The sequence below is a fragment of the Rhincodon typus genome, chromosome 5 (genome assembly GCF_021869965.1).
Source record: "Rhincodon typus isolate 14 chromosome 5, sRhiTyp1.1, whole genome shotgun sequence".
In the NCBI taxonomy this organism is placed as follows: Eukaryota; Metazoa; Chordata; class Chondrichthyes; order Orectolobiformes; family Rhincodontidae; genus Rhincodon; species Rhincodon typus.
The window spans coordinates 8,429,046-8,455,381 of record NC_063336.1 but is presented as its reverse complement, the minus strand read 5'-3'; the positions used below and the strand labels follow the sequence as shown (position 1 = coordinate 8,455,381).

General features: G+C 40.3%; 1 protein-coding gene across 11 annotated transcripts in view; it reads left to right on the top strand.

Annotated features, from left to right (window-relative positions):
- Positions 1-26,118, top strand: part of LOC109928772 (CSC1-like protein 2) — a 213,172-nt gene extending 187,054 nt beyond the window's left edge. For 8 of the 11 annotated variants that reach the window (XM_048596481.1, XM_048596486.1, XM_048596489.1 and 5 more), the window contains 7 exons: positions 873-1,035; positions 4,559-4,664; positions 10,213-10,380; positions 13,762-13,877; positions 15,111-15,170; positions 19,801-19,878; positions 22,028-26,118. In XM_048596481.1, the coding sequence (XP_048452438.1) occupies positions 873-1,035; positions 4,559-4,664; positions 10,213-10,380; positions 13,762-13,877; positions 15,111-15,170; positions 19,801-19,878; positions 22,028-22,180 (844 nt within the window). In that variant the 3' untranslated portion in view covers positions 22,181-26,118. The remainder of the gene's footprint in view (positions 1-872; positions 1,036-4,558; positions 4,665-10,212; positions 10,381-13,761; positions 13,878-15,110; positions 15,171-19,800; positions 19,879-22,027) is intronic. The other 3 variants (XM_048596491.1, XM_048596490.1, XM_048596487.1) reach the window with 1 other exon arrangement.
- The last annotated feature ends 218 nt before the right edge of the window (positions 26,119-26,336 follow it).

The following is a 26,336-nucleotide window of genomic DNA, read 5'->3' as shown; positions in this document are numbered from 1 at the left end:
TTCTTATGAAACTCTTCAATGAAGCACAGCAGTATTGTTACAATGACTGGAAGGAGTTTACTGCCAGTTGTTCAAAATTTTGATGTCTTGCTCTTAATGTACATAATGCTTTTGAGCCGCAGTGTTTAATGAGGCAGGCAGTAGCAGAGAAGAAAAGGAAGCAAATCCTGCATTTCAGGTCCCATTACCTTGTAGGACATCCTACTCCATGTGCCAAAAAATCTGCAGGTCAAGAATAGACTTGTTTAGTCACGTGGAGACCTATGGCAGAAATTCTCAATACTGAGCAGATATTGTCCTCCAATTGTAACCCAGCCAATCCCACAATACGGGCAGTAACATTATTGGCTCAGGTTTTATAAGAGAAGAGTAACATTTTTTAAGTAACTGCCATTTAATGCATTCCTACAAATTGATAGCCAGTGTTTAGAGTTTTTTTCGTAAGAGCTGATCATATGTTACAATTTTATGTCCTTGTTCAGTATGCCAATGGCTTTCTGAAAGTTTATTTTGTCAAAGCTGTAGCAAATTGCAGCTGAGAATTTGAATTGACTCTTTGGATTTTATTAGTCAGCATTGAATTACGGAGTTGTTTAAGTGACTAAGTCGGAGATTCATGACCATTAATCTTAGATGTTACCCATTAAAGTTAGGTATATCCCTGACCTAGTGAATTAGGAACAAATGAGTAATTTCTACATTTTACATGAACCTTACTTCATTCTTTTGATCTATTTCACCTAATCTGCAGGGTTCGAGTTCAAAGGAACGAACTAATGTTTTGGGTGTAGATGTTTACTTTCATATCAGAAGAGCCGTTCATCATCTTTGTATAACCCTCTTCTTCCTCCGTTTGGACTTTTCTCTTTCAGGTGCGTCTTTCTTCCTGATAATGGCGCTTTCTTCGTAAATTATGTGATTGCTTCTGCGTTCATTGGGAATGCCATGGATCTGCTGCGCATTCCAGGCCTGTTAATGTACATGATCCGTCTCTCCTTAGCCAAGTCAGCAGCAGAGAGGAAAAACGTCAAACGTGTAGGTGTCTTTGATCTATCTTGCTCCTTGTTTTTTTTTATGTAATGCGGTTGTCTCTAATGAGGCCAGTATTTATTGCTCATCACTAAGGTCCCTTCAACTGAATGGCTTTTGCAGAGATAAGTTGAGTTTGGGTCTGGAGTGATGTAGACCAGAACTAGGCCAAGATGTTAAATTTCCTTCCCTACAGGAAGTTAGTAAACCAGATACGACAGTTGATGGTGATTGTCACAGTCACTTGCTGAGGTTGCTAATTTATTATTTGAATTTAAATTCCATTTGCTGGCATTGTGGGATTTGAAACAATGTCCCAAGATCGTTACCCTGGGTCTCTGCTAGTACAATAATGTTACCACTAAGCCACCATTCCCCAGTGTACCAAGCCAGGTGCTACCGAGGTTCCAACTTTTTGAAAATTTTTAGAAATTGTATCTCAACTCTCCTCCTATGTGACTCTCCTCCACAATCTCCAACACACAGGCACATCATACACTCAGTAAGGCTGTAAATGAATACCTGGAGGCTGGAATTCATTGCGTGAGTCTCTAGATAACTTGCAGACCTAATGGGTCAATTGAGTCCTGACTGGACAGGCAGCAGGAAGTTTGGTGAGCTGCATTATTTTAGCTGATTTGATTTCTAGTCATCCCTTTACACACCGTTGTGTTTGGGTCTTTGCAAGTTTGGAGCTAAGCTCTGGACTTGTGATGCACACTCCCCTCAAATGGGAATGTATATTGGGCAAACGTGATGTTCCCCATATGCTCATCTGCTTGATTTTAATTATTTAATCATAATGACACCATTCAGCTAGGCAAGGAAAAATGAACCCAAGTTGTGTTTTTTTTTGGGGGGGGACTTTTTTCTTTATTCTCAAATTATTGCATCTGCCTGAGATTACTAAGTCTCCTTGGGTCAAATCTTTTGAATGACCTTCGTGCCATGCGTATGCATTCTTAATATCTACTTTTGAGGTTGCCCATTTGTTAGAGATTTGTCGTGACAACTTACGGAAGCTGCTTTAGAATCCATGTAGGTTAACTAGTTTGGTAACAGATATGGAACTAACACTGCTGAAACAAAGTGCTGTACATCTGAGAGCTGGTGCTGAACATATGTGAAAGTCCATTGCAAATGCACTTAGGCTTCAAACGTCAACTCTGTTCTCCAGTTTAAAGTGGGAGTTCTGAAGCTTGCATTGTAAACCCAAGGTTTTAGCTGAATATTCCATGCACTAGAAAATTTTCTGAAATAAAACAATGCTGGAGAAACTCACTTATCTGACAGCATTTGTTGAGAGAGAGCTAGCATTGTCTATTTTGAGTCTTTTGAAGCTGGTTCGCTAATTCCAGACTGAATTAGCTGATATTGGCTGGGGCAAGATTCATATTGCCTCAATTTTACCTAATTGCCCTATTGGTAAGTGGAGTTCAGTGTTGATTTGGTTCTTATTCCTGATAACTGTTCTGCTGTAAAGGACACTAGGACTAATGAGCTCATGAGAGCAGAGCTTACAGGGATGAGTCACTCATGTTACCTTTCCCATTCCTTCATGGGTGTGTCAGAGCATGCCTGGTAATTTGAATTCTAAAACAAGCATTGACCAGGCTTTTTTTAAAAAAAGTCAAAAGAATTAACCAAATAACATTAATAAACATTTGACTAGCCATTTTCTGAGTTAATGTAGAGTCAATCCAAATGCTGTGTTTTACTTGATCAAATGATGACTTTTACTGCCCAAAGTCTCAAATAGAAGCTAAATCTGATTTTCTGTACAAAAACAAAGTTGCTGGAAAAGCTCAGCAGTTCTGGCAGCATCTGAGAAGGAGAAAACAAAGTTAACGTTCAGGGTCCAGTGAGCCTTCCTCAGAACTAGATTTTCTGTAGTCTGCCTACATTAAGATTCTGACTGTTGTCTAGCGATTGTGGTTTAGATTTGCGCGCTCAATCCATTCAGGGACCCCAAAATGCCCTTGCTATTACCTTTATCATGTTCATTGTTTGTCATCCCTAGGAAGTGAGGAAGGAAGGAAATGGAAAGCAAACAAGAAATGAAAGTGAAAGAGAGGCAAAGAGAAAAGTTAAGTAAAATGGAGGAAAAGTTGAGAACAGGTGAGAGTAAGGGGAAAATAGATATTTGGAAGTATTTTTGAACTTGAGAAAAAAGTTGGAAGAGGCAGAAACAGGTAAAGTGATGACTGTGAACAGTAATTGGTCATATTAAACAATTTGCAGTAACTCAAATGCAGTGTAACTCTACAAAGTTAGTTATCTTGGACTAATATAAGAATAACTCTCATGCTGTTCTTTACACTCAATGGCACTGAATAGGTTCTGTACAGCTCTTCCTGAAAGTTTATTTTTTGAAGAGCTGCTTAATGCTGTCTTGTTCCATTTATATTACATTAGGAATGCAACACTTTTATACATTGAATATATTGGGATCAGGAATGGAATGTGTTAGATACAATCAGAATTTTCTATTTTCCCCCTCACTACAACAATGTGTCACTCATTTTTCAAATTTTTTCTGTGCTGGACCACCTTAAAACAAATAGTGAAGGATAGAAATTGACACCCGAAATTAGATTAACAAAACCCTTGAATTTTCCTCTCAGAATCTCACTCCCCATACCCAGCCCTTCTGCATAATCCATGAATCGCGGTTTGAAAGTCTATCCTTTTAACCCATTTGTTTCCTGTTGCATGATAACAGCTACTCTATCACACTGAGCTCTTGACTAGTGCTTTTGACTTCCTCTGCTGAACCATATTCTCCAAGTCCATGCTCATGTCTGAAATAGGAAACGGAAAGTGCATTTTAAACACAACCAGGTGTTTCAGCTCACATTCACTCCATATTTTATTAAAAGCTATTGCAAAGCACTGTCTGAAAGAACTGCAATGTAATATTTAAACTCCTGAATTTCCACTGAGTTGCTTACCAGCTTTTGAAGGATAATAGTAATTGACATGTTTCAACTTCAGGCATCCAGCACTAGTGTCAGCAATGCCAATGATTTATAGAAATTTTTATTTTATTTTTATCTGAGCAGCCTGTTTCTGACTCAAGAATTCCCCATACTTGTCATAGTGATATTTTTATATTTCCATTTCAGATGGTTACATAATGCAGCTTGAACTATTTGTGCTTGTTCAGATCCTTTTGAGGTAACCAAGAGCATAAACCCTAACTCACTGTAACTGAGCCAAGGTTCTAGATGTGAAAGATCAAATATAACCTAATACAGTTAGAATGTTCTCATTCTAATTTGCTTTTTAATGTGAAATAATGTTGATATTGAGCTCCAAGCATATGAACAATGTTGTGAGCCAGCTGAATTAAGGTGTATACATGCAGAAGTGATAAAAAATAAAGCCTCCCCTTTATTAATGCCTTTTTGATTTTCCAGCCTCTTTCCAACATCAAACTATTCCCTTAAGTTTGTTATCAGCAAATGTTCCTGCTGAGATTTGTAGTTTATTTTGACTTGTGTCTCTGGGTTGCATTTTCACTTTCTAGCATCAAGCATATGAGTTTCAGTTTGGAGCTGCCTATGGGTGGATGATGTGCGTCTTCACTGTTGTCATGACCTACAGCATCACATGTCCCATTATAGTCCCATTTGGTGAGTATTGACTTGGTCACATGTTAAATGGGGTTGATGTATCCAAGATGTGCAGCCCCATCTGTAATAAATGCTGAATTAACCAAGATATAACAGCCCCATCTCTTCAGTGGGTTATCCCAGATGTGACATCACTCCCTATTTTATAGTGGATTATTCCAGCTTTAGTGCCCCTCTCACTTTTTTGGTGGATGGATTATTTCCAATGCAGTGCCTTTCCCACCAACTCCCCCCGCCCTATTTTAGGGGGTTGATTTTATCAGAGATGCTTTCCAATAGCTGAGTTCTCAGAAAATATGAAAAATATTGTTCATATTTTAATGCAGCTACGAAATAACAAATATCAGGAATAGATAGCAATGTATCTGGGTGCTCTTTCCCTTGTGTTAGAGTAATCCTGATGAGCATTTTCAGCTAAATACAGTATTTATTTTCAAATAAAGCAACAGTGACCTCTCCTGGAAATTTAAAATCTTAGTGCAGTAAAGCAGTTTATGTATGACACAACATAATGGCCCTTTACTGTTTTCCATGGTTATTTGTTTTACATCATGTATAACAGTAAATTAAATTACTTTTAGTTATTAGTTTACAGCTAATCATAACATCCTTTGAAGTGAAAAATGAGCCATAGTAAATGTATTGGTTACAGTGCATTGATGCTCTTTTTAATTAAATGAGAGCAAATGTTATCCTTGTATAATTGATTTTTTTTGTGATATGGTTAACATAGAGCTCCCATGAAGGCTTTGTGGTTATGTGCAATACCTAATCTGAGTCATAAAGATGAGGAAGATGCCAGACGTTACTTCTGTTGAAGCAGGCCTCAGCCCAGGTTACTCTCGGGATTGGCAGCTTGTCTCAAAACTCCTGGATTAGGGTACAAATAGCTGGGCAGTTTTCCCTCCGCTTTTCAGTGAACCCCTTTCTAGGAAATGAGCAGGCATGGAGAGGATCGTGTCCAAGACTGATGCGTTCCGTTTGACAAATGTCAGCAAGGGAGTTGTTGCTGATATTTGAAGAGTGACCACTTATGGAAAGATATTGGAATGCTGCCACCTTCCTGGCAGGCGATGAGAAAAATATTTGAGAATGGAATAAAAATTTTCTATTGGTTGGCTGACTAAACATCGCAGTCTTTCTGAAATTAAAATCCTCATTCCGAGAATATTGAAATTACTTTCCCCTTAATGGGTAAAGACCCTGCCTTTTCTAATAATGGTGGATGAAAACTAACCAGTATGATAATAAACAGAAGAGACAGAGGGTATTCTGAACTTTAATCTAAAATTAGGAACTACTTTGAATATTATAAATTTCTCATTGTTTTAAATTCTGATTAAATTTTAATTTAACAGTTTGGTTCTATAGCCTAAACCACCGTGGGAGATTACTGCACTATATTAGGACTGTCCAACCTTTCAATACCAGGGCCCAATTATTTGTACCAATGAGAAGTGAAGTGCAATAGCCCCACACACGTGACCTGATGCACAGAAGATTGGTAAAATAACCAACAGCACTATGCTTGGCACTGTTGTAGATAAAAAGCCAGATTCCTACCAGGGCAGGCATTCACGGATACATAGAAAATAAGAGCTGGAGAAGGCCATTCGGCTGATTTTGAGCCTGCTGTGCCATTCATTATGATCGTGGCTGATCATCCAACTCAATAGCCTGTTCCCAACCACCACCCCGCCCCATATCCTTTGATCCCTTTAGCTCCCAAGTGCTATATCCAGCTTCTCCTTGAACTCTGTGTTTTGGTCTCGTATTTGGTAGCAAATTCCACAGGCTCATTACTCTCTGGGTGAAGACATCTCTCTTTATAATCTGTCCTAATCTCAGTTCCTCAATAGCCATACTTCGTCAGATAAGGAGACCAAAACTGGGCATTTCTGCAGGTGTGGTCTCACCAAGGCCCTGTACAAATGCAGCAAGACATCCCTGCTCTTATATTTAAATCCTCTTGCTACGAAGACCAACTTACCATTTGCCAATTTCATTACTAATGAAATGGTCAGTAGGTGGTGAGGCCAAAGTGTGATTTGGTGATAGGCACCACATTGCCACCACAGCAGTCTTCAAAAGAATTCGGGATGGAACATGTAACCACTCGAATGTTTCATTATAGACTCCCTCAGCCAGGTTTCCATTAATGTCACAATGTCAATGCAAGCGTTATAAGAGGACAACAGATAACCAGGGCATTGTTGACAAGTAAACAGACATTCTGGAAGGAAACGCATAAAGAGACGGTTAGAGCTGATCCAGTGGTGGAGCCTCCATGGTCAATGTGAGGAAATTGGACAGGAGGGAAATAGCAAGTTTAGCCCCTGGCGGGTATGCTGGATTGAAAGTTGGGTGAGAGAGGATGGGGCAGTTGGGTTATAATAAATAATGAACCAGCACCAAGTGCCTCAAACAATTCGGAGATTGCAAATAACAAATTAGCCACCAAACCCTGAGTTGCCCTAAGCCCATCCCCTCAGACACGCATCAGGCCATGGCTCCAATACCTTAAACTAGGCTGACCTTGCCAATGCAAAATCATTAACTTGTGCTGGTTCTCCCGCTGTGTTGAATAAGCGGTATACAGCTGGTGATTTTGTTTAACTGCTGAAGATGCAGTATAACTCAGATCTGTCATTGTTTCAAAAGAGCCATCTGTTAGCGTGACTACTGTATCTCTTTCTGTCCTTGTTTCTTGTCAGGTCGTTCAGATCATTGAAAATAGCCAAGTTGAAAGAGTAGGACCCCATTTTGTTTTCAAATTTACTTTGTTTTTAGAAAAGCTGTTTTCCCTTCTCCATATTTTTCTATTTTCAAAGGATTGTTTGCAATGTGAAGCAGTGATTCCATTAATGTTGCAAATTAAAAGTATAAAAAAGTCAGATTTCTTCCATTGAATTTTTGTATGGCACTTGTTTGTTCTGAGAACATCAAAGTACTTCAAAATTAATGAAATACTTCTGTGTAGTTATTTATTTTGTGAATAAACACGACAGCCTGTTTGCACAGTAAGTTTTGCTTAATATTTCCCATTTGGGATTAAATTTGAAATCCTCTGGTATAGGATTACTACCACTAAGCTGGGGTTAATTTTATAAAACCCTGAAAGTGGAAAATATTTCTAACTATTGAAGGTTAAACATGAATCTGTACGCCAGAATGGCCATTGTTTAGCTAGATAAATGTTAGTCCATTTTAAATCTTTTTGTTACTTTTGGTTGTCAGCTGTTTAACAGTCAAATATGAGCAGTGAACTGTCAGCTTCCTATAAAGAGTATTAACAGCTTATTGTAAGGAAGGTGTGCAACTGTTCCATAGGAGGTATAAACTTTGAAGCCCATCCAGCCCATCTCATGCTACTCTATGAGCATTATTAACTTTTGAGAATAACTTCCTGATGACTTTTTAGGTCACTGAAATCCCAATGGATACCTAATCTCAAAGAGAGTACTTCTGAACCACAGAGTAATTCTGAACCATTTTTAACACAAATACATTCCAAATACAGTGTCACTCGGGCAATTTGAGAACCGCAATCAATTTTCAAACCAGTATTCTAGACAGCAGTGATTAGGACTATATATCACTCCAGCTATGGTTCAATAACATTGGGACGCTACTCAGCTGTTTGTAAAATGTCCTCCTCTTTTAATGATCCTCTAGATTGTAACTCTTTTGATTACAGTCCAAAAAAGTAAACTTTAGCTCTTTAAACAAATCCATGGAAATGCTTAGCTTTAACTAAGGTGTGTATAGACAGCCATTACAAACTTGTCTGTCAGTTGACAAGTAACAAGCTTACATTTTCAATGTTTCAATTTTGATCTGGTTGCAGAAGCTTATTCCTAAAACGTACTGCCTGTCTTTCTGTTTCACACTCTTCTAGCCAATGTTGAACCTCTATTGTGTGGCCCTATACAACTATTACATTAGAGGATAGACTGTCAGCATCATTTTTAATGATGTATAAGCTATAGGTGCAGGAATAGGTGTGCCAGCTCCTTGCACCTTTTTCACAATTCTATCTGGCCAAAATTGATCTATACCTCAAGTCACCATAGTACTTGGACCAAAGGGCTGCTCTCCCGCTGGACAGACAACTGGTTGTGAGTTAAGCCTGAGGCTCACCATGTCTCCGGCAATGGGTAAGGTTGACAAGGTGGGACCTTCATGGTGACATCAGCAGATATGGGAATTAAACCCTCGACAACATGTTAGTTCCATTTCCTTGCAGCGTAATATAGGAGACAAGAAGGCTGAGTAACCACAAGCTTGGATGGTTAACTGGCTTAGTCCAACACTGAAAGGAACACTTTAAACTATAAAACATAGGAGCAGAAGTAGGTCATTCTGCCAGTCTAGACTGCTCTGCCACTTGATCGTGGCTGAGCGGATAATTCTCACTCTACTTTCCTGCCTTATTCCAATAGCCCTTGATTGCCTCACTGATTTCAAAAGTATGTCTGATACAGTCTTGAATATACGTAATGACCTAGCCAAAACAGCCCTCTAACAGTGAAGGATTCCACCAATACATTACCCTCAGAACAAAATCATCTTCATTAAATGGGAGACATCCATTTTTATGAACTCATTTTTATACCACCTGTTCTGCAGGCCCTGACTAGCACAATTTTACGTCATTGGTAGCTCTCCAACATGGCAACCCTTTTGAAACTCTAGTGTCAAAAATTACTTTTTATTCTTCTGTATTCAAGTCTGGAAAAACTATTTTTAGGACCGAATGGAAGAATAAATTCTGCATTATTTTTGTCAAGTCCAGTTGCACATTGTTCCAGCTGAGTTCAGCTGGTGGCTTTCTCACCTAAGCATTGATATATGGGTTCAAGGTGTACATCCTCTCGGTTAACAGAGTAGTTGGCAGATCAAACCACAAATCTTCCATTTATATCATGGATTCTATTCAAGATGCTTGACTGTGGCCTTTACTCCTTTCTCCCCACAGCAATGGTCTATTTCTTCTTGGAATTCTCTTACATGTGATGATAAGAAAGATATTCTCCCCAGTTTTTAATTGGCATGCTCTGTTTACACCGTCTGACACCTGACTTGTATTTTGTAGATGATGGCAGGCTTTGGGGAGTCAGGAGATTAATTACTTGCTGCAGGATTTCCAGCCTCTGACCTGCCCTTGTAACCATGTAGCTAGTCCAGTTCCATTTCTGGTCAGTGACAACTGTGACTACACTTCAAAAATACCATTTTGATTATAAAGAGCTTGTGCTATGCTAAAGTCATGAAAGATACTAAATACTGTTTTTTTTTTCTTTGCTTTGATTCTGCTCTGAGGAATTCTTCTCCTTGCCTCACCATTGCCTTCAGCTATCATGGTCCTACACCCCATAACTCTGTTGCGAGCAGCAACTTGCCTCTCTAACATCATGTTGTATCTCTTAAACCCTGCCGTCAAAAGGCTCCTCAAAACCAACCGAGAAAAACCTCGGCAAGTTGTTTACTGTCTGCATATTTTTGCTTTATTTCTTTAAGACTTTTCTAAACCAGGTTCTGTTATTAGGTTTGATGTACATGCTTTTGAAGCATTTGGTGGATCGCTACAACCTGTACTATGCCTACCTGCCTGCCAAACTGGATAAGAAGATCCACTCGGGAGCAGTGAATCAGGTGGTGGCGGCTCCAATCCTTTGTCTGTTATGTCTGCTTTTCTTCTCTACTGTAAGAACAGGTAAGATGTGACAATCTTCTGTGTTTCTCTCCTGTTTTTCCATTTTCTGTTGTGTATCTGTTTCATCCAACATTTTTCTTTCTTCCTCCTGCAAACTTCTGGTTCTCGCACTTGCCTCCAAGTCACAAGGCAGTGCATTGAAATTTAACAGTAGACTCGTCAAGGAGTGCTGCACTGTCAGAGGTGTCATTTTTCAGATGAAGCATCGAGTTGAGGCCCCATCTGCCCTTTCAGGTGGACTTGCAAGACCTTATTTGAAAATCCATGCCTCACCTACCCCAAGTGTAACCGAGCCTGCGGTGCTGTAGTGGTCTTACAGCCACCTACAGACTCTCCCCTGAAAGTGAAAGTCTCCCTCATCTGCGAGGGACCACCGATGATGATTTGAAAGTCCAATATATATCCCTCGGCTATCATACGTACAGATAGACAGAAGTCGGAATACTCCAAATCTGTTTTTAAAACCAAAAATATACTGCAAGTACTCAGCAGGTCTGGCAGTATCAAAGGAGAGGGGAACAAAGTTAGCATTTTGGGTCAGTGACCCTTCATCAGAATTCTCTTCATGTCCCTCCACCCCTTCAGAGATCTGGAGTAATAAACCAAGAACGGTGATTCAAAATCCATCATGGCATGTTGAGAGTTTTGATTTTTTTTTCATAATCTGGAAATGATTTTAGTAAAATTAACATGAATCCTTCAGACTGTAGTCAAAAACTGAATTGGTTCATTGTTGTCTTTTTGAATGAAACTTGCCCTCCTTTTGATTTTTTTTTTATTGTCACGTGTACCGAAATACAGTGAAAAGCTTTGTTTACGAGCAGTATGGGCAGATCACAGCAAGCAAAGGATGTACAGATCAAAAAGACTTGGAGGCATACAGGTTACATTATTTGAGCCTAGAATCCATTCAACAATCTGATAAAGGCTGGAAAGAAGCTGTTCCTGAACCTGCTTGTGTGTGTGTTCAGGCTTCTCTATCTTCTGCCTGATGGAAGAGGTTGTAGTGAATAGTTACTAGGGTGTGATGGATTTTTGATGCTGGCTGCCTTCCCACAGCAGCAAGCCATGTAAGTAGAGTCCATGGATGGAAGGTTGGTTTCCATGATGGTCTGGGATGTGCACACCGCCTTCTGTAGTTTCTTGTGGTCCTGGGCAGAGCAGTTGCCATACCAGGTCATTATGCACCCGGACAGTATGCTTTCAAAGGTGCATCTGTAAAAGTTGGTGAGAGACCTTATGGACATGCCAAATTTTCTGAGCCGCCTGAGGAAGAAGAGATGTTGTTGTGCCACTCTGACTGTCCCATCTACGTGGGAAGTCCAGGACAGGTCATCAGTTATCGTCACTCCAAGAAACTTCGTGCTCTTCGCTCTTTCGACCTCTGTTCAGTTGATGTAGATGAGCATGTTCTCCTCCTTTCTTCCTGAAGTGGATTTTTTTTTTTAAATTTTGCCAACGTTGAGGTTTGTATGTCTTTGCTTTCATTGCACCATGTCATCAAGCCCCACCAAATCCCTTCTGTATTTTGACTCGTCATAGTTAGATATCCGTACCACTGTGGTGGTGTCATCAGCGAACTTGTAGATGGTGTTCATTCAGAATTTGGCAACACAGTGATAGGTGTACAGGGAGTCCAATAGGGGGCTGAGGATGCATCCTTGGGGGGGCTCCAGTTTTGAGGATTATAGTGGAGGAGGTGCAGTTACCTATCCTCACTGATTGTGGCCTATGGGTCAGAAAGCTGAGGATCCGGTTGCAGAGAGCAGAGCTGAAACAAAGGTCACGCAGTTTTGAGATCAGTCTCGGGGATGTGGTGTTGAAGGCGGACCTGTAGTCAATGAGCAGGAGTCTGACATAGGTGTCTTTTGTCCAGATATTCCAGGGATGAGTGCAAGGCTAGGACCTCTGGACCCGTTATGTTGGTAGGCAAACTGTAGGGGATCGAGGCAGGTTGGGCGACTGGAGTTGATGTGGGCCATGACCAGCCTCTTGAAGCACTCCATGATTATTGAAGTCAGCTATTGTAGTCATTTAAGGACACTGCATGCCTTTTCTTGGGTAAGGGGATATTTGGTGGCCTTCTTGAAGCAGATGGGGACTTCAGCTTATAGGAAGGAAAGGTTGAAGATGTCAGTGAATACCTCCACCAGTTGGTCCACACAGGATCAGAGTGCTCGGCTGGGAATGCCGTCCGGGCCCATCGCTTTTCTAGGGTTGACTCCCAGGAAGACTGTTCTGACTTCTACAGCAGTGACAGAGGGAACAGGTGTGTCTGGGGCTGTCAGGGCAGGTGTCGCCATGTTGGTGGTATTCTGCTCAAACCGAGCATAGAAAGCATTGAGCTGGTCAGGGAGGGATGTATCATTGTCTGCTATCTTACACTGTTTCATTTTGTATTCTGTAATGTCATTTGGGCCTTGCCATTGACAGCGGGTGTCTGTTTGGTAGGTCTGGGCCTCTAACTTGGTCTGGTACTGCCTCTTGGCCTCCCTGATGGCTTTGCAGAGGTCATATCTGGATTTTCTGTATTGGTCCGGGTCACCCGCCTTGAATGCTGCATGTCTGGTCTTCAGGAGGGAGTGGATTTCCTGGTTCGTCCAAGGTGTATGATTGGGGAACACTTGGATTGACGTCTTTGGTACACAGTGCTCCACACATTTGCTAATGAAGTCTTCATGTGACCAACATGAGGAACATAGCTGTGCAGCACAAGTCACATCCCTGACTCTACACTTGATGTTGTGCACCCTCGTTGGCTGCATCTCACTACACTGATAGTATTGATCAATAAATGCTGAACAAAGTCGCTCACCGTAAATATAATGTAATTCATTATAGCGAAGACTCCAAGCCCCCACGTTACACACTGTGAGACTACAGTATGCTTGGTCATATCCTTGACATCTTCTGTCAATATCCTAAATCACCCCTTACACTACTCATCCATCAATCCAGTACCTGGCTTCCAGTTCAGCACTCATCTCATTATTTTGTTCAGACCTCTCCATAGTTCTAGCCCGTTCCGTATTCCAGGCTTAGTGTTCTCAGATTTCTGTATTCCACTTGGGAATCTTAAATATTCGTTGCTATACTGTTGCAGCCGTGCCCTCAACAACTTAAGATTTGAACTCAAATTCCCTTCGTAAACCTCCCTGCCTCTATCCAGACACCCCCCTCAAAACCTGACCAAGCTTTTATTTGTTCTAGTATCTATTCATGTAGCTCCATAACAACTTCTGTCTGAGAATACTCCCATGAAGTGTCTCGGGATATTTTACTGAGTTTAACACCCTATTTAAGTGAAAGTTATTTGTTGAGGTTCGAGATTCATTTACTCATTAACCAGTCTTCAAAGTAAAACTTTTTTTTTGTATGCAGGGTTCTTAGCTGCTACGTCCATGTTTACATTTGTTGTGCTGGTGGTCACTATCGTTATCTGCCTGTCTCATGTCTGTTTTGGCCACTTCAAATACCTCAGTGCTCATAACTATAAGGTAAGCCACTTTTTTTGGTATCTGAACATGCTGTACGTTTGTGGAGAGCCTTTGTGGCAGGGTGTATGGTTGTGATGTTCACCTGTTGATTTGGCTTGTCTGTTTAAGACCACTGCATAAGCACTCGCCAATTAAAAATGGACTCAACCTAGGGACTTGAATGAATTTTGGTATTGTCACTGTTCATAACATTCTTTGGTCTTTATAAGTTTGGATGCAAATGTGTATTTGCTGTTGGTGAATGAAGTGTGGAAGTAGTCTCAAATCAAGCTCAGGATTCACAGTTCATTTACAACTTTGAATCCTTAAAGGCATAGCAGAATAATACGTGGTGCATTACATGTGTAGTCTGCTTGTTACTGTAAGACAGAATTTTTCAAGTTACTGAATGTGCAAAGTAGGGCTTGATGGTTATTGAGCTAGCTATTTTCTGCATTGTGTAGAATGTGATATTTTAAGCATGGTTAGAAGATTTGTTGGCCAACCGGAGACAGACAGTAGGAATAAATGGCTAAATAAAATCCAAAAGAACCGCGATGCTGTAAATCAGAAACTGCTGTAAAAGCTCAGCAGGTCTGGCAGCATCTCTGAAGAGAAATCAGAGTTAACGTTTCAAGTCTGGTGGCCCTTTTGAATAGTGGAACAGGCTCAAAGGGCTAAATGGCCTACTCTTGTTCTGTGTTGCTTTCCCTCTGCCCCAATTTTCCTTCCTTCTGCCAAAAGGATTACTTCTCATGGGGGTAAAATTCCATGTGTTGTTACAGCCTTCCAGTATTTCACCCCTGTGACCATGTATCATGTCAGAACTTGATAAGTACAACTGCCAGTGCAATCTATTTGATCACCAAGGGTATCCCTGTGAAACTTCTGGTATTTCCTTACACCCAGCAGAGATCATTAAGCAGTGATCAGGAACAGGCATACAGCTTTATGTATATTTATCCTTTGGTTGTACTTCCTTTTGCCTACCTTCAAGCCCTGGAGCATAGTGATTAATTGTGAAGGCCTTATTAGGATCAGTTAATACCATGAGTTTTAATGGAGGAGAAACTGTCTCCTAGTTCTGAGCTTGGTAAGATTAACTTTGGCAATTTTCAGGGTTAATTGTAGAGCCAGTATCGGGATTCGATAACACTATGTAAGTTTTCTGGTTTCATTATTAGTAAGATGATCCTTGCCAGGATTATTTTTCCATATGTAGGTAATATAACTGTTGAAAATGTTGATTTTCAGCAACCCTCCACTCCAGCCGATGCTATAAGTACAGAGGACGAATCCTGTTACAGGACGCTGGTAATTTTCACCATGTGGTTTTTGGGAATTAACTTTGACTAATTTTTACCAATCATACTTGATGATCATGGCAATACATAATAATCAAATTGAAAACCTTGATAACTCGATCTGCATGCTGGGATCTTTTTCCTATCATTTCATTTCATGCTTCTCGAGGTGAAGGATATCAACTCGGGCAATAATTTGCTCTCTGTCATTATCAGGGTTTGATCTAAATGAGTTTAGATGTGTTATGCTGTATACAGCATTCAGTCACTGATAATATAATTTACAAATGCTAAGCCTTTTTCTAAATTCACTGCTTTGTCATCATTGAGTATTTAGTCCCAGAGATTTGGGGAAAAAGCTCTTTTTTTTTTTTTTTTAGCAACTAACACATTGACGGGAACGTGCAAAGTTGGAATTTGTACCTAAATGTTTAATGTGCTCAGTTGCACATGACAAAAAAATTGGAAATGCTCTTAATGCCATGAACAGTCAGATTCCGGCATCATCCCTTCATTCCAGAAGAGTGCTTCCTATTGCATAGGTGTGACTTTCCTTCTTCACACTAGCCATTCAGAGCAAGACTATAGCCCACAGAATTTTGCTTTAAGGAAAGGGGATTCCGGGTGACAGAGCCAAGTTAGTTGGAAACAAAATTAAGGTCAACTGTGGTATCACTATAGATAAATAGACTCGAGGTTGAATGTTTTTGGATCTGACACACAGGAAAATGATAATTGCAGGCCTGTCACAACAGCCCAGAATAGCATTGTTTTTCTGAGGAATTCCTGTACTCTCAGCCTAAACATCACTGATGACCTGACTGTTCTAGGATCGGGAGTAGAGTGGTGTTTGCTCTGTACCATCTGCGTTGGCAACACGTTCCAGGCACCCACCACCCTCTACGTAAAGAACTTTCCACGCATATCTCCCTTAAACTTTTCCCCTGTCACCTTGAAATCGTGATCCCTAGTAATTGAGTCCCCCACTCTGGGGGGGGGGAAAAAGCTTCTTGCTATCCACCCTATCTATACCTCTCATGATTTTGTAGACCTCAAACAGGTACCCCCTCAACCTCCATCTTTCTAATGTAAATAAGCCTAATCTACTCAACCTCTTCATAGCTGGCGCCCTCCATACCAGGCAACGTCCTGGTGAACCTCCTCTGCATCCTCTCCAAAGCATCCACATCCTTTTGGTAATTTGGCGACCAGAACTGTATGCAGTATTCCAAATGTGGTCGAACCAAAGTCCTATACAACTGCAAGATGACCTGCCGACTCTTTATACTCAATACCCCGTCCAATAAATGAAAGCATGCCATATGCCGCCTTGAACACTCTATCGACCTGCATTGCCACCTTCAGGGTACAATGGACCTGAACACCCAGATCTCTCTGCATCAATTTTCCCCAGGGTTTTTCCATTTACCATATAGTTCGTTCTTGAATTGGATCTTCCAAAATGCATCACCTCGTATTTGCCTGGATTGAACTCCATCTGCCATTTCTTCGCCCAACTCTCTAATCTATCTGTATTCTGCTGCATTCTCCGACAGTCCCCTTCACTATCTGCTACTCCACCAATCTTGGTGTCATCTGCAAACTTGCTAATCGGACCATCTATACCTTCCTCCAGATCATTTATGTATATCACAAACAACAGTGGTCCCAACACACATCCCTGTAGAACACCACTGGTCACAGTTCTCCATTTTGAGAAACTCCTTCCACTACAACTGTCTCCTGTTGCCCAGCCAGTTCTCTATCCATCTAGCTAGTACACCCTGGACCCCATGCGACTTCACTTTCTCCATCAGCCTACCATGGGGAACCTGATCAAACGCCTTACTGAAGTCCATGTATATGACATCTACAGCCCTTCCCTCATCTATCAACTTTGCCACTTCCTCAAAGAATTCTATCAAGTTGGTAAGACAAGACCTTCCCTGCACACAACCATGCTGCCTATCACTAATAAACCCACTTTCTTCCAAATGTAAATAGATCCTATCCCTCAGTATCTTCTCCAGCAGCTTCCCCACCACTGACATCAGGCTCACCAGTCGAAAATTACCTGGATTATCCTTGCTACCCTTCTTAAACAAGGGGACAACTCCCATACCCATGAGGTGAACTTCCATACCCCTGAGGACTGCCTGAATCGTGATCTTGGGTTCATGTGGTGCTAAATGTGGGCACGCCCCCCCCCCCCCCCCCCCACACACCACCTCCCCCCTCCCCCCCCCCCCCCCCCCCCCCACCCCACGCACTCCTTCCTCCCCCAACACGCACGCGAGGATGTGCACACAGACTATTCCCAAGATGTTCGTGTAGTTGCAGATGCATTCTGTTTTGCTCAAAAAAACCTAACCCCAGTTTAAAACAGATTCTAAGCAAGATTTCAGACCTAAAATGCATTGTCTGACCTGAGATGTCACCTCTTGTATACGTTGATAAGACCTTTAATTATCTCGGGACAATGACCTGAAAGGAATCTGGATTTTGCATTCTAATGAGTACTCTCCTTCCTAACTGATTAAAGATCCAACAAGAGGCAGTCAGTTTTGGGGTTGTTACTTTATTGCTTATAAATTCTGTGTCTTATACCCTCTTTCTCACACTACATTTGAGGAAGGAGCTGAGCTATGAAAGCTTGTTTTTTCAACTAAACCTGTTGGACTATAACCTGGTGTCATGTGATTTTTGACCTTGTATTGGTATAGTCATAGCAACACTCAAAGCTCAACAGTCACCAGGACGTAGCAGTTCCCTTGATCAGTAGCCCTCCTATTTCTCAAAACAGCGCAGTGGCTACAATGTATATTGCATTGAGGATGGACTAAAGTACCTTACCAAGAGTACTTAGCATCTTGTAATCAGTTTTTTTTTTTATCACCACTGGGTCAGAAACTTTGAATTCCCCCTAATGTCCTTTTGGAAGTGCAACTGTCACCAGGGCATCCACTTCAATAGGAGTGCCCAGCACCACCACCATGAGCTCAGGGCAGCTACTCAATGGGGAATGTTGAACCATTAAAGCTGTCTGATGCCAAAGAAATATTAATGATTAATGGAAGAAATGGCAGATTTGTCCCCTGTTTCCACTTTCAGTGATGAAAGCAGGCAACATGCTGGTGGTACATGGGAAGTTGGAAATAAGCCAGCAAATGGAGTAGAAGATTTTTAAAGAAATGTGATAATGAAAATATCATGGGGTTGAGATGATAGTGTCTCCAGGACCAGATGGTTCCCAAGGCGTAAAGAGAATACATTAGAAAATTAGAACTAATACATCTGCAATTTTCCACAAGTTTCCTATAACTAGATTTTGTGCCTTGGAATTGAAAGGTTCCAAGTGTCTTTCCTTATGATGGAGAAGGGGCGTGCAGAAATAAGTCATTACTCAGCATAACTGAAATTGTATGGAAATTGTTGGAATATTATCAGACAAAACGACTAAGAACTTGGAAAGGAATCAGCTAATCAAAAAGAATTAGTGTAGGCTTGGAATGAGAGAGATATGTCCAGCTAAACTAGTTGAGTGTATAGAGGAGACCATAACATCGATGTTATCTGTATGGGCTTCCAGAAGAAACAAAATTCCACAAGGGGTTATTGGAACCTTTTTTAAATATTTGATCACAGATGGGGCTATCAGAGGTTAGTCTAGCATTTACTGTCTTGAACTACTGAAATACATGTGAAGTAGTTCATGCTTAGCATGTTTTTAGGGAAGCAGGAACAGTAATACAATTCCAAATCAGGATGGTGTGTGGCAAATGGCGGCATTCATCTGGTGGTAGAATTTGAGAGGCGCAGTCTAAGGCGGCTTGGTGAGTTACTGCAGTTTATCTTGTAGAAGGTACACACTGTAGCTACTGTGCATCATTGATAGAGGCAGTGCATGGGATGCCAGTAAAATGAGCTGCTTTGTTCTGGTTGATATCGAGCTTCTTGAGTGTTGGAGTTGCACTCATTCTGGCAAGCTACATTCCCCTTTGCGTTGCTTTCTGCTGCAATGACCTCCAAGGTCCCTGTGCAGCTGTGACTTCTAAAAAACTATGTCAGTATGCCATCCGCATACATGCAGCTGTATGGCTTAGGAAGAATGTTGCTAGCAAGTAAAGAAAGACTCTTGCATCACATTCCTGATTTGCAGTTTGCAGATGGTAGACAGGCTTTGGGGTGTCAGGAGGTGAACTATTGCAGAATTCCCAACCATTTTTTTCTCTTGTTTTAACTGTGAAGTTCAATTTCTAGTCAATGGTGACCCTCAGGATGTTCACAGTGAGGTATTCAGCAATGGCAAGCCATTGAACAGCAAGGGGCAATGGTTGGAATCCCTCCTGTTGAGATGCTTACTGCCTGGTACTTGTGTCGTACAAATGTTACTTGTCACCCATCAGCCCAAGTGTGGATGTTGTCTAGGTCTTGCTGCTTCTCAACAGGGACTGTTCAGGTTGGTTCAATTATCATTTGGAGGATCAAAGAATATTCATGAAAATATTCACAGAGCAGTGAGATAGGAGCAAACCTGTTTCCACTGTAGAGTGTTTAATTGGCACAATGACCTTTGTTGAGAGATTTCTGGGTTTGGAGTTGCATATGTAAATATGCTATAACGTCCATCTCATTTTCAGATTGATCGTAGTGAAGTGGACGGTGCTGTTGAAACAAATGGACAAGGGGAAGGCACTTCATCCCCACCAAAGGTTACAGTAAGTTACGCTTTAACTGTACATCGGCAGTAGCTGCAGTTCAGTACTGCTGGCTTATCAATGAAAGGCGGAGTATTTCATGTTCTGGTTCTTAGTTTTTGGCATTTTCATTGTCTAAGTTAATTAGATATATTCATGGTTAGGAGGAGATTACGATTTCATACTCCACATCAAAGTTTGAGCACATACTGTCAGGCGCTCCAGTGCTTTGTGAGCTACTAAACATTGAGTTGTTTTTGTTCCACAAGCAGGCTGATTGTCACTGATAGCAGAACAATATCGTATTCTCTTACATGAGTTTGATGTTACAGCTCGTTAACTCCTGTTCCTACAGTGGTTTAGAAGTTCCAACAAACGTTTTGATTTTCCTTTAACTGAGCAGAATTAGGTCGTGCTTTTTATTTTCTTTTTGCAGAATTTCTTTGCACCCAGTGTAAAGTGTTGTTCCTGTGTTTGCTAGTCAGAACTTTAGTTTCATAGTTTACAACACCAAATTAGGTCAATCACAAATCAACTCCATCTTGACTTTTTTTTTCCTCAAAAAAGGAAGCTCACTGCCACACGCTTTCTTTTTCGCCCAAATATCGTCTGTATCAACTATTTATTCAAATTTACCATAAATCTGTCTTGAATTGTTACAAAGCATTCAAGCTCAAAATCATCTCTCAATCTATTTGTCCGCTCCCCCCCACCCCCGCATAACTCTGTAGCTCGGTTATTTTAAACTGAAGCCATGTCACTGCCTATTTTTCTCACTGTTTCAAATGATACTTGGATTCGCCTTGACTCCTGGGATTGTTGAGTATTGCAAGGATTCTGAATTGTTAATCTAAGTTACAGTAAAGGGTGCACGGGGGAGGCAGTACATTGCTAGTTTAACAGATTAATCCACCTCAGTCTTGTCTTCCTTTAAAAATGCTTCGCATTCTCTCTTCCCCCTTCCACTGAGTCCCTAATCACTGATGTGAGGAGGCGAAGTACAGCACAGGACAATCAGTATGTTAATGTTTGTTTCTTGCGTCTTCCATAGAAACTTATGCTTCACCACAATTAATTGTTGAGGCAGGGATTAGAGCATTTTCTAATAAGATGAAGCACTTGAACAATTATGTCAGGGAATGTGTTTCGAGTAAATACAAACAAATAGACCAACTAACGTGAGCACCATGAGTAGAATAGCTGCTTCTATATTGGGGTAGAATTTACAGTAAAAATAATGAGGCTAACAATACACATTGCATTTTGTATTGGACAGCAACCTGGGTGATAGAGATGTGAAGTTAAACAAATCCCCCTCAAACTACCGTCCAAAATGCTGTTCCTTCAGTCAGATTGCATAAACAATGTTCTGCTATATTATTCTCCGTTTTAATTACTTTGAAAAGCATGAAGCTCCTAACCTCCTTAGCTGGAGATAAAAATGCCACAAAGTTAGGACTTGAGTATTTCCATCCACGTAGCCTCAGGACATCTTTACTGTCGGGCAGCGCCTCTGTTGCTGAAAATCTTCGGGAGAAGTGGAATCTCATTCCTTCAGTTTTTAGTTGAAGATTTTTTTTCATGTTACCTTTTCTTTGTCTCCTTTTGCTCCCTTGCTCTTAGTCCAAATTTTTTGCCCCTCTGTTTCATTTTCTGAATCTGATTTAACATTGAAATTGTCTAACTTGCACTTCCTGGTTCAGACTTCACTAATTATGGACAACTGTTCAATCTGTCAGTCATTTGGCCCTTTTCCATAGGTCATGTAGAGGATTCCAGACCATTTCCCACTCCTTACATCAACATAAAAGCAAAGTATTGCAGATGTTAAAAATCTGAAATAAATAAGAAAATGCTGGTAATATCCTTCAGCTGTTAATATTTTTCTCCATAGATATTCCCAGAACTGAAGTTCAGCATCTCCAAAACTGTTCCTTTTTATTCTGTTTCCAGCAGCCTACCGTGAAAAGAAACCTAAGTATTCCTTTGTCAGATGCAGCAAATTCTGTCTTAGTGAATTTTCCAAGAAACCTGAAATCGCGCATGACCATGAACGTAAAATGTCACTTTTGTACAATGATGTACAAATGATGTAGGCTGCTTCTGTGTGCTCTAACAAACTACTTAATAAAACAATGCAATACTAACCTGTGCTCATTTCCATATACAGAGGTACATTGCCCAGGTACTGCAGGATCCTCAATCAGAACCCACGGGAGATGACAATGAGCCAGCAGCACAGAAGAACTCCAGGGAGATGAATAATGAAGGAGACTTCCAGTCCTGTGAAGACAGTCTTATTGAAAATGAAGTTCATCATTAAGGGAAATTGACAGTTTTTAAAACATATTATTCAGACTGCACAGTTTAGGACCTGGGAACTATGGCAGCACTAGGTCGTTGAAACTCCAGACTGTAATTACTAGCCCCTGGTACTGTGTATACCAGTATGATGCAATTTGCTAAACCTTTCTTGTCTTTGCCTGATTTGGAGGAACGCAACAGAAGTGGAATATGATGTGGTGTGCGAGAGTTGTAGAGAAAATAGCTACGCATTTTTACCTGCCCAACTATAAACGTTCAGCCAACATATACATTGATATTAGTGGTAGGAAATTTGACTGCATCGCTAACATCATTCCCAGGAAAGCCTTCTGCTGATCTGCCACCAAAAGTAGGGAACAGACAAGTCAGCCTGATTATGTCAGCACACGTATCATAACGGGACGAGGGAAGGAGGGATGGGTGGGTGGTGGGGGGATGGATGGATGAGAGAGGGGAAAGAAGGAATGATGTATGATATACTTTACCGTATGAGACGAAAGAGCATCAGTGTTACAGAATCATGGTGAAATTAATCCTTTTCCAATTCAAATCATGTAAGCATCTAAGGATGGTAAAATTGATCCAGCATGTTGGAATATTTATAAGTATACAATTTAATTTAAGAGTTTGTAAAGGGATTAGCAGCATTGATCTATCAGGACCAGTTTAAATGTGTCCTTGGTGCCAGGTGTCATCTGTGTGATGTGTCAGTTTTGTAGGAGGAAGCGATCTGTAGAAATCTTGCATTTTCACAGTGTTGAGATGTATGTTTTCTGTAGCACCACTCTGGACGTTTTCTTATTTATTTTTTAAAGTGCACATGTACACAACTGTAGTTGAAATATATATTTAAAAGAATGTAAAGTTTTCTGCAGAAAGTAACAGTCCTGGCTGTTGGGTCTGTGGCTTACTATGTAGTTCAAACATTTGCTAATAGGGCTGTTAAAATGAGCGATGTGGTACTGTTGACGATCCCATGCTGAAATTGCAGACGATCTGATGTTTTTGTACTTTATTTTTCTTTCCCCTTGAAGTTTTCAGGTGTGCTATGTAGAGGATGGGTCACGTTCGTTATGAGCTCATTTCCTATTAAAGAGCCCATTTCCTGTTAAAGAGCCTGGTGTTTAGGACAGGGGTAGAAGTTGAACTTCTACCTGCGGTCAAAGCATTTAAAATTATTTCAAAACTATACGTTTAAGATTTACTGAAGATCATACAGCATTTCTAGTTGACTATATAATAGATGTTTTTAAATCTCCGATTTTGGATGCAGTATAGTCAACAGCTGATCCATTTCAGAATCTTAGAAACAAGGATGCAGGGACCGAAAGGAAAGTTGCCTATAAAGGACCAGAACTGAAGCTCAAGTCTTGTCAATTCTCCTCTGTTTCTGCAGTACGTTGCATGAGAAAGTTGTTTGACAGCACCTTTTCAGATGTTGAGAAAGAAACTCTGGACAAAGGTGCCTGACATACTTAAATTTGTTGAAATAGAACCAGAGTTATCTATTGACTATAACCACTGCAAGCTCGGGTGCAACCATAGCTTGTCCTGGCAAGGATGTCCTCAATCAAGGCTGAAAGGATGACAGGGAGCCACTTGCAAATCACCTTTTTATTGGCTATGATAAAGTTGCAACTAAAGAACAATCATGATTTAAATAAATTATTCCTCTTCCTCCTCCCTCTCCTTGTGTCTGAAATGATTGCAGACCCAAATACAAGAATATTTTAACTCTTACCACGCAGCCTGTAAACTGAATCATCCATCTGGTGATATTTGGCTGAATTCTCAGCTTGCTAAAATTACTACAGACTCCATCCAATCTTGAACAGGTTACAGAAAGGTAAAAATTGATATTTAGTCTATCTGGATGGGTAATGATCCTTTATGGCAGGAATTGTAACATTCCTTTCTAAGCCGGGCCCTAACCCATTCACTGATTTGTACTACTTTTCCTTTACTTTTCCTTTCCTTCCTGTCAAAATGTCATTTGAAATTTGATCTGACAGAAGTGCACATTATTGTTGACAAAGTTTGCATTCTTGAATTTATATTAACTACTGTTTGACCTATGGGTCTTTTTAAAGTGAGTTGGATGGAGAGTTAAACCCTATCCTCCATTATATTCGTGCAAGTTTGTATATACTTAGGATCAAAGAGGGTTTGTCGTCTTTGCTATGTTCAGAATTTATAGAATAAGTTATATGTGAGACATTAGGATTTGTTTGTTCCAGCCTCCCTCTTTTTGCAGTTGACTGAAAGATAGTGGCTCCCATGATAACTTCTTGCTGTGCTTTACGTTGAACTTTAGCGAAGTATGATCCAAATTAAATTCAGAACCCATATTAACAAGACCTGGTACTTTGGGACTTCAGTGCACACTGAATTAAAATAACAGGCTAATTTGTTATCTTTCATGCCTCTTTCCATCCCATTAAACATTCTTCAGTATATTTTTATTTGGAAAATATGGGGCACTCAAAAGCCCATTTTATACAAGCCATTGGATTTCCATATGCTATTGTCCATGAGGGATGTTTGACGGTGCATTTTCTGGATCCAGCACATGTATTATGTTTGGAGAAATTTTTTAATGCAATTATGAGTTCTACTTGATGGGAGTAACTGAACATTCATTTATCCGAAGTGACTTCACAGATCTGAGAACTGCTGCCTAGTTGGCATGACCCGACATTAATTATGTGCTTTCACAGATGCCTATAATGAGAGTACATCATGGGTCCACTATTGCATTTGATTGAAATAATGTTGTTGGGGTAGGGTTATATGTACATAGCTAAGTGTACTAACATTCAAGTATTGTGTATATAATGTAATTAATAGAGATCAGCGAATTGCTTTACATCCGTCCTGTGGCACTGGTGATGTCATCTGCCGTAAGGTCATATACTATTAATCGCTCATACCATTGAAACAGTCTATCAATGTTCTAGATATTCACTTTGAACTAGGGGCTTCATGATCACAGCATTCCTTGCATACTTAACAGCCAAGAGACTGGAGCAGAAATCTAAGCTACAGATTTTCCCTTTCCTGAAGGGACCAGTATAATCATCTGCAATCTGTTTTGTCTGAGATAACTGGGCAAGCCTAGTAAAATCAGCAGGCAAGGAACATGTGGATAATCCTGAGATTGAAGGTAATACACTAAGGAATTTTCCTTCAATTCCAACTAAAAACTTCTCAATGGGAGACACACCTTGACCTAATTTATACTATGCGTAACTTGGAAATGCTTAATGATGTGTCTGGATGCAAAAGTCTAATTCTCCAGTACTGGCATCTCTTGTCAATATAATTCATAATAACAACTAAGGCACAATGTGAGCTTACTGCTGTTTGCTAGTTGCCATTTCAACTGTTGCACATTATTGTAGATGAATTGTTTTCTTATAAGAAACATAACTTAGTATTGCACTTTATAGAAGGTGTCTGGCTTTTATGGTCCAGAAAGAAGTAAGTGATTTCCTGGTTGGCACTGGTCCATTTTGTGAATTAAAATAATGTTTCCTATTCCACAAAAAGAATGATGATTCCTTTATCAAAGTCTGTTCTCTTTTGGTTAGTTTTCAATACCCATTTAGCTTCTGACGTGTCCCATTCCAGTCCATGAAATGAAACAAATAACCATATTGCAACCTACAAAATGCCTGAAATGTTTTTGAGTATTTATCTTTTTTAAAAAAGCTAGGGTTGAACAGGCCAAGCTTTGAGACACCGTATTTGTTCAGACATGTATCTAGTGAAAATACATCACTGTACTCCTACTTTTGCAGCACAGTAGCATATTTTCATATTGAAAACTGTGATGCAAGCTGTTTATGGATTCTGCTGCGCCTTCTAATCCATTATCTTCATGCAATGTGCTTTATAGTTTTTTTTTCTAATAGACCAAATAAAACTCTGCCTCAACATTTCTGTGCTCAGCACATAAGCTATGCCTTACATGCTCCACACTCTCTTTACAATTTCAAGTCAGATGCATTTTCTTTTCTGTTACCCCTTGTCTTAAAGCAGTGAGTCAATGTCAAGACTATTTATATGAAGTCTAGCTTTTAAATGTCATACAGCTCGGGCATAACCATCAGGAGCTTATTTTGTTTATGTTCATTTATTTTACCTTTCTCATT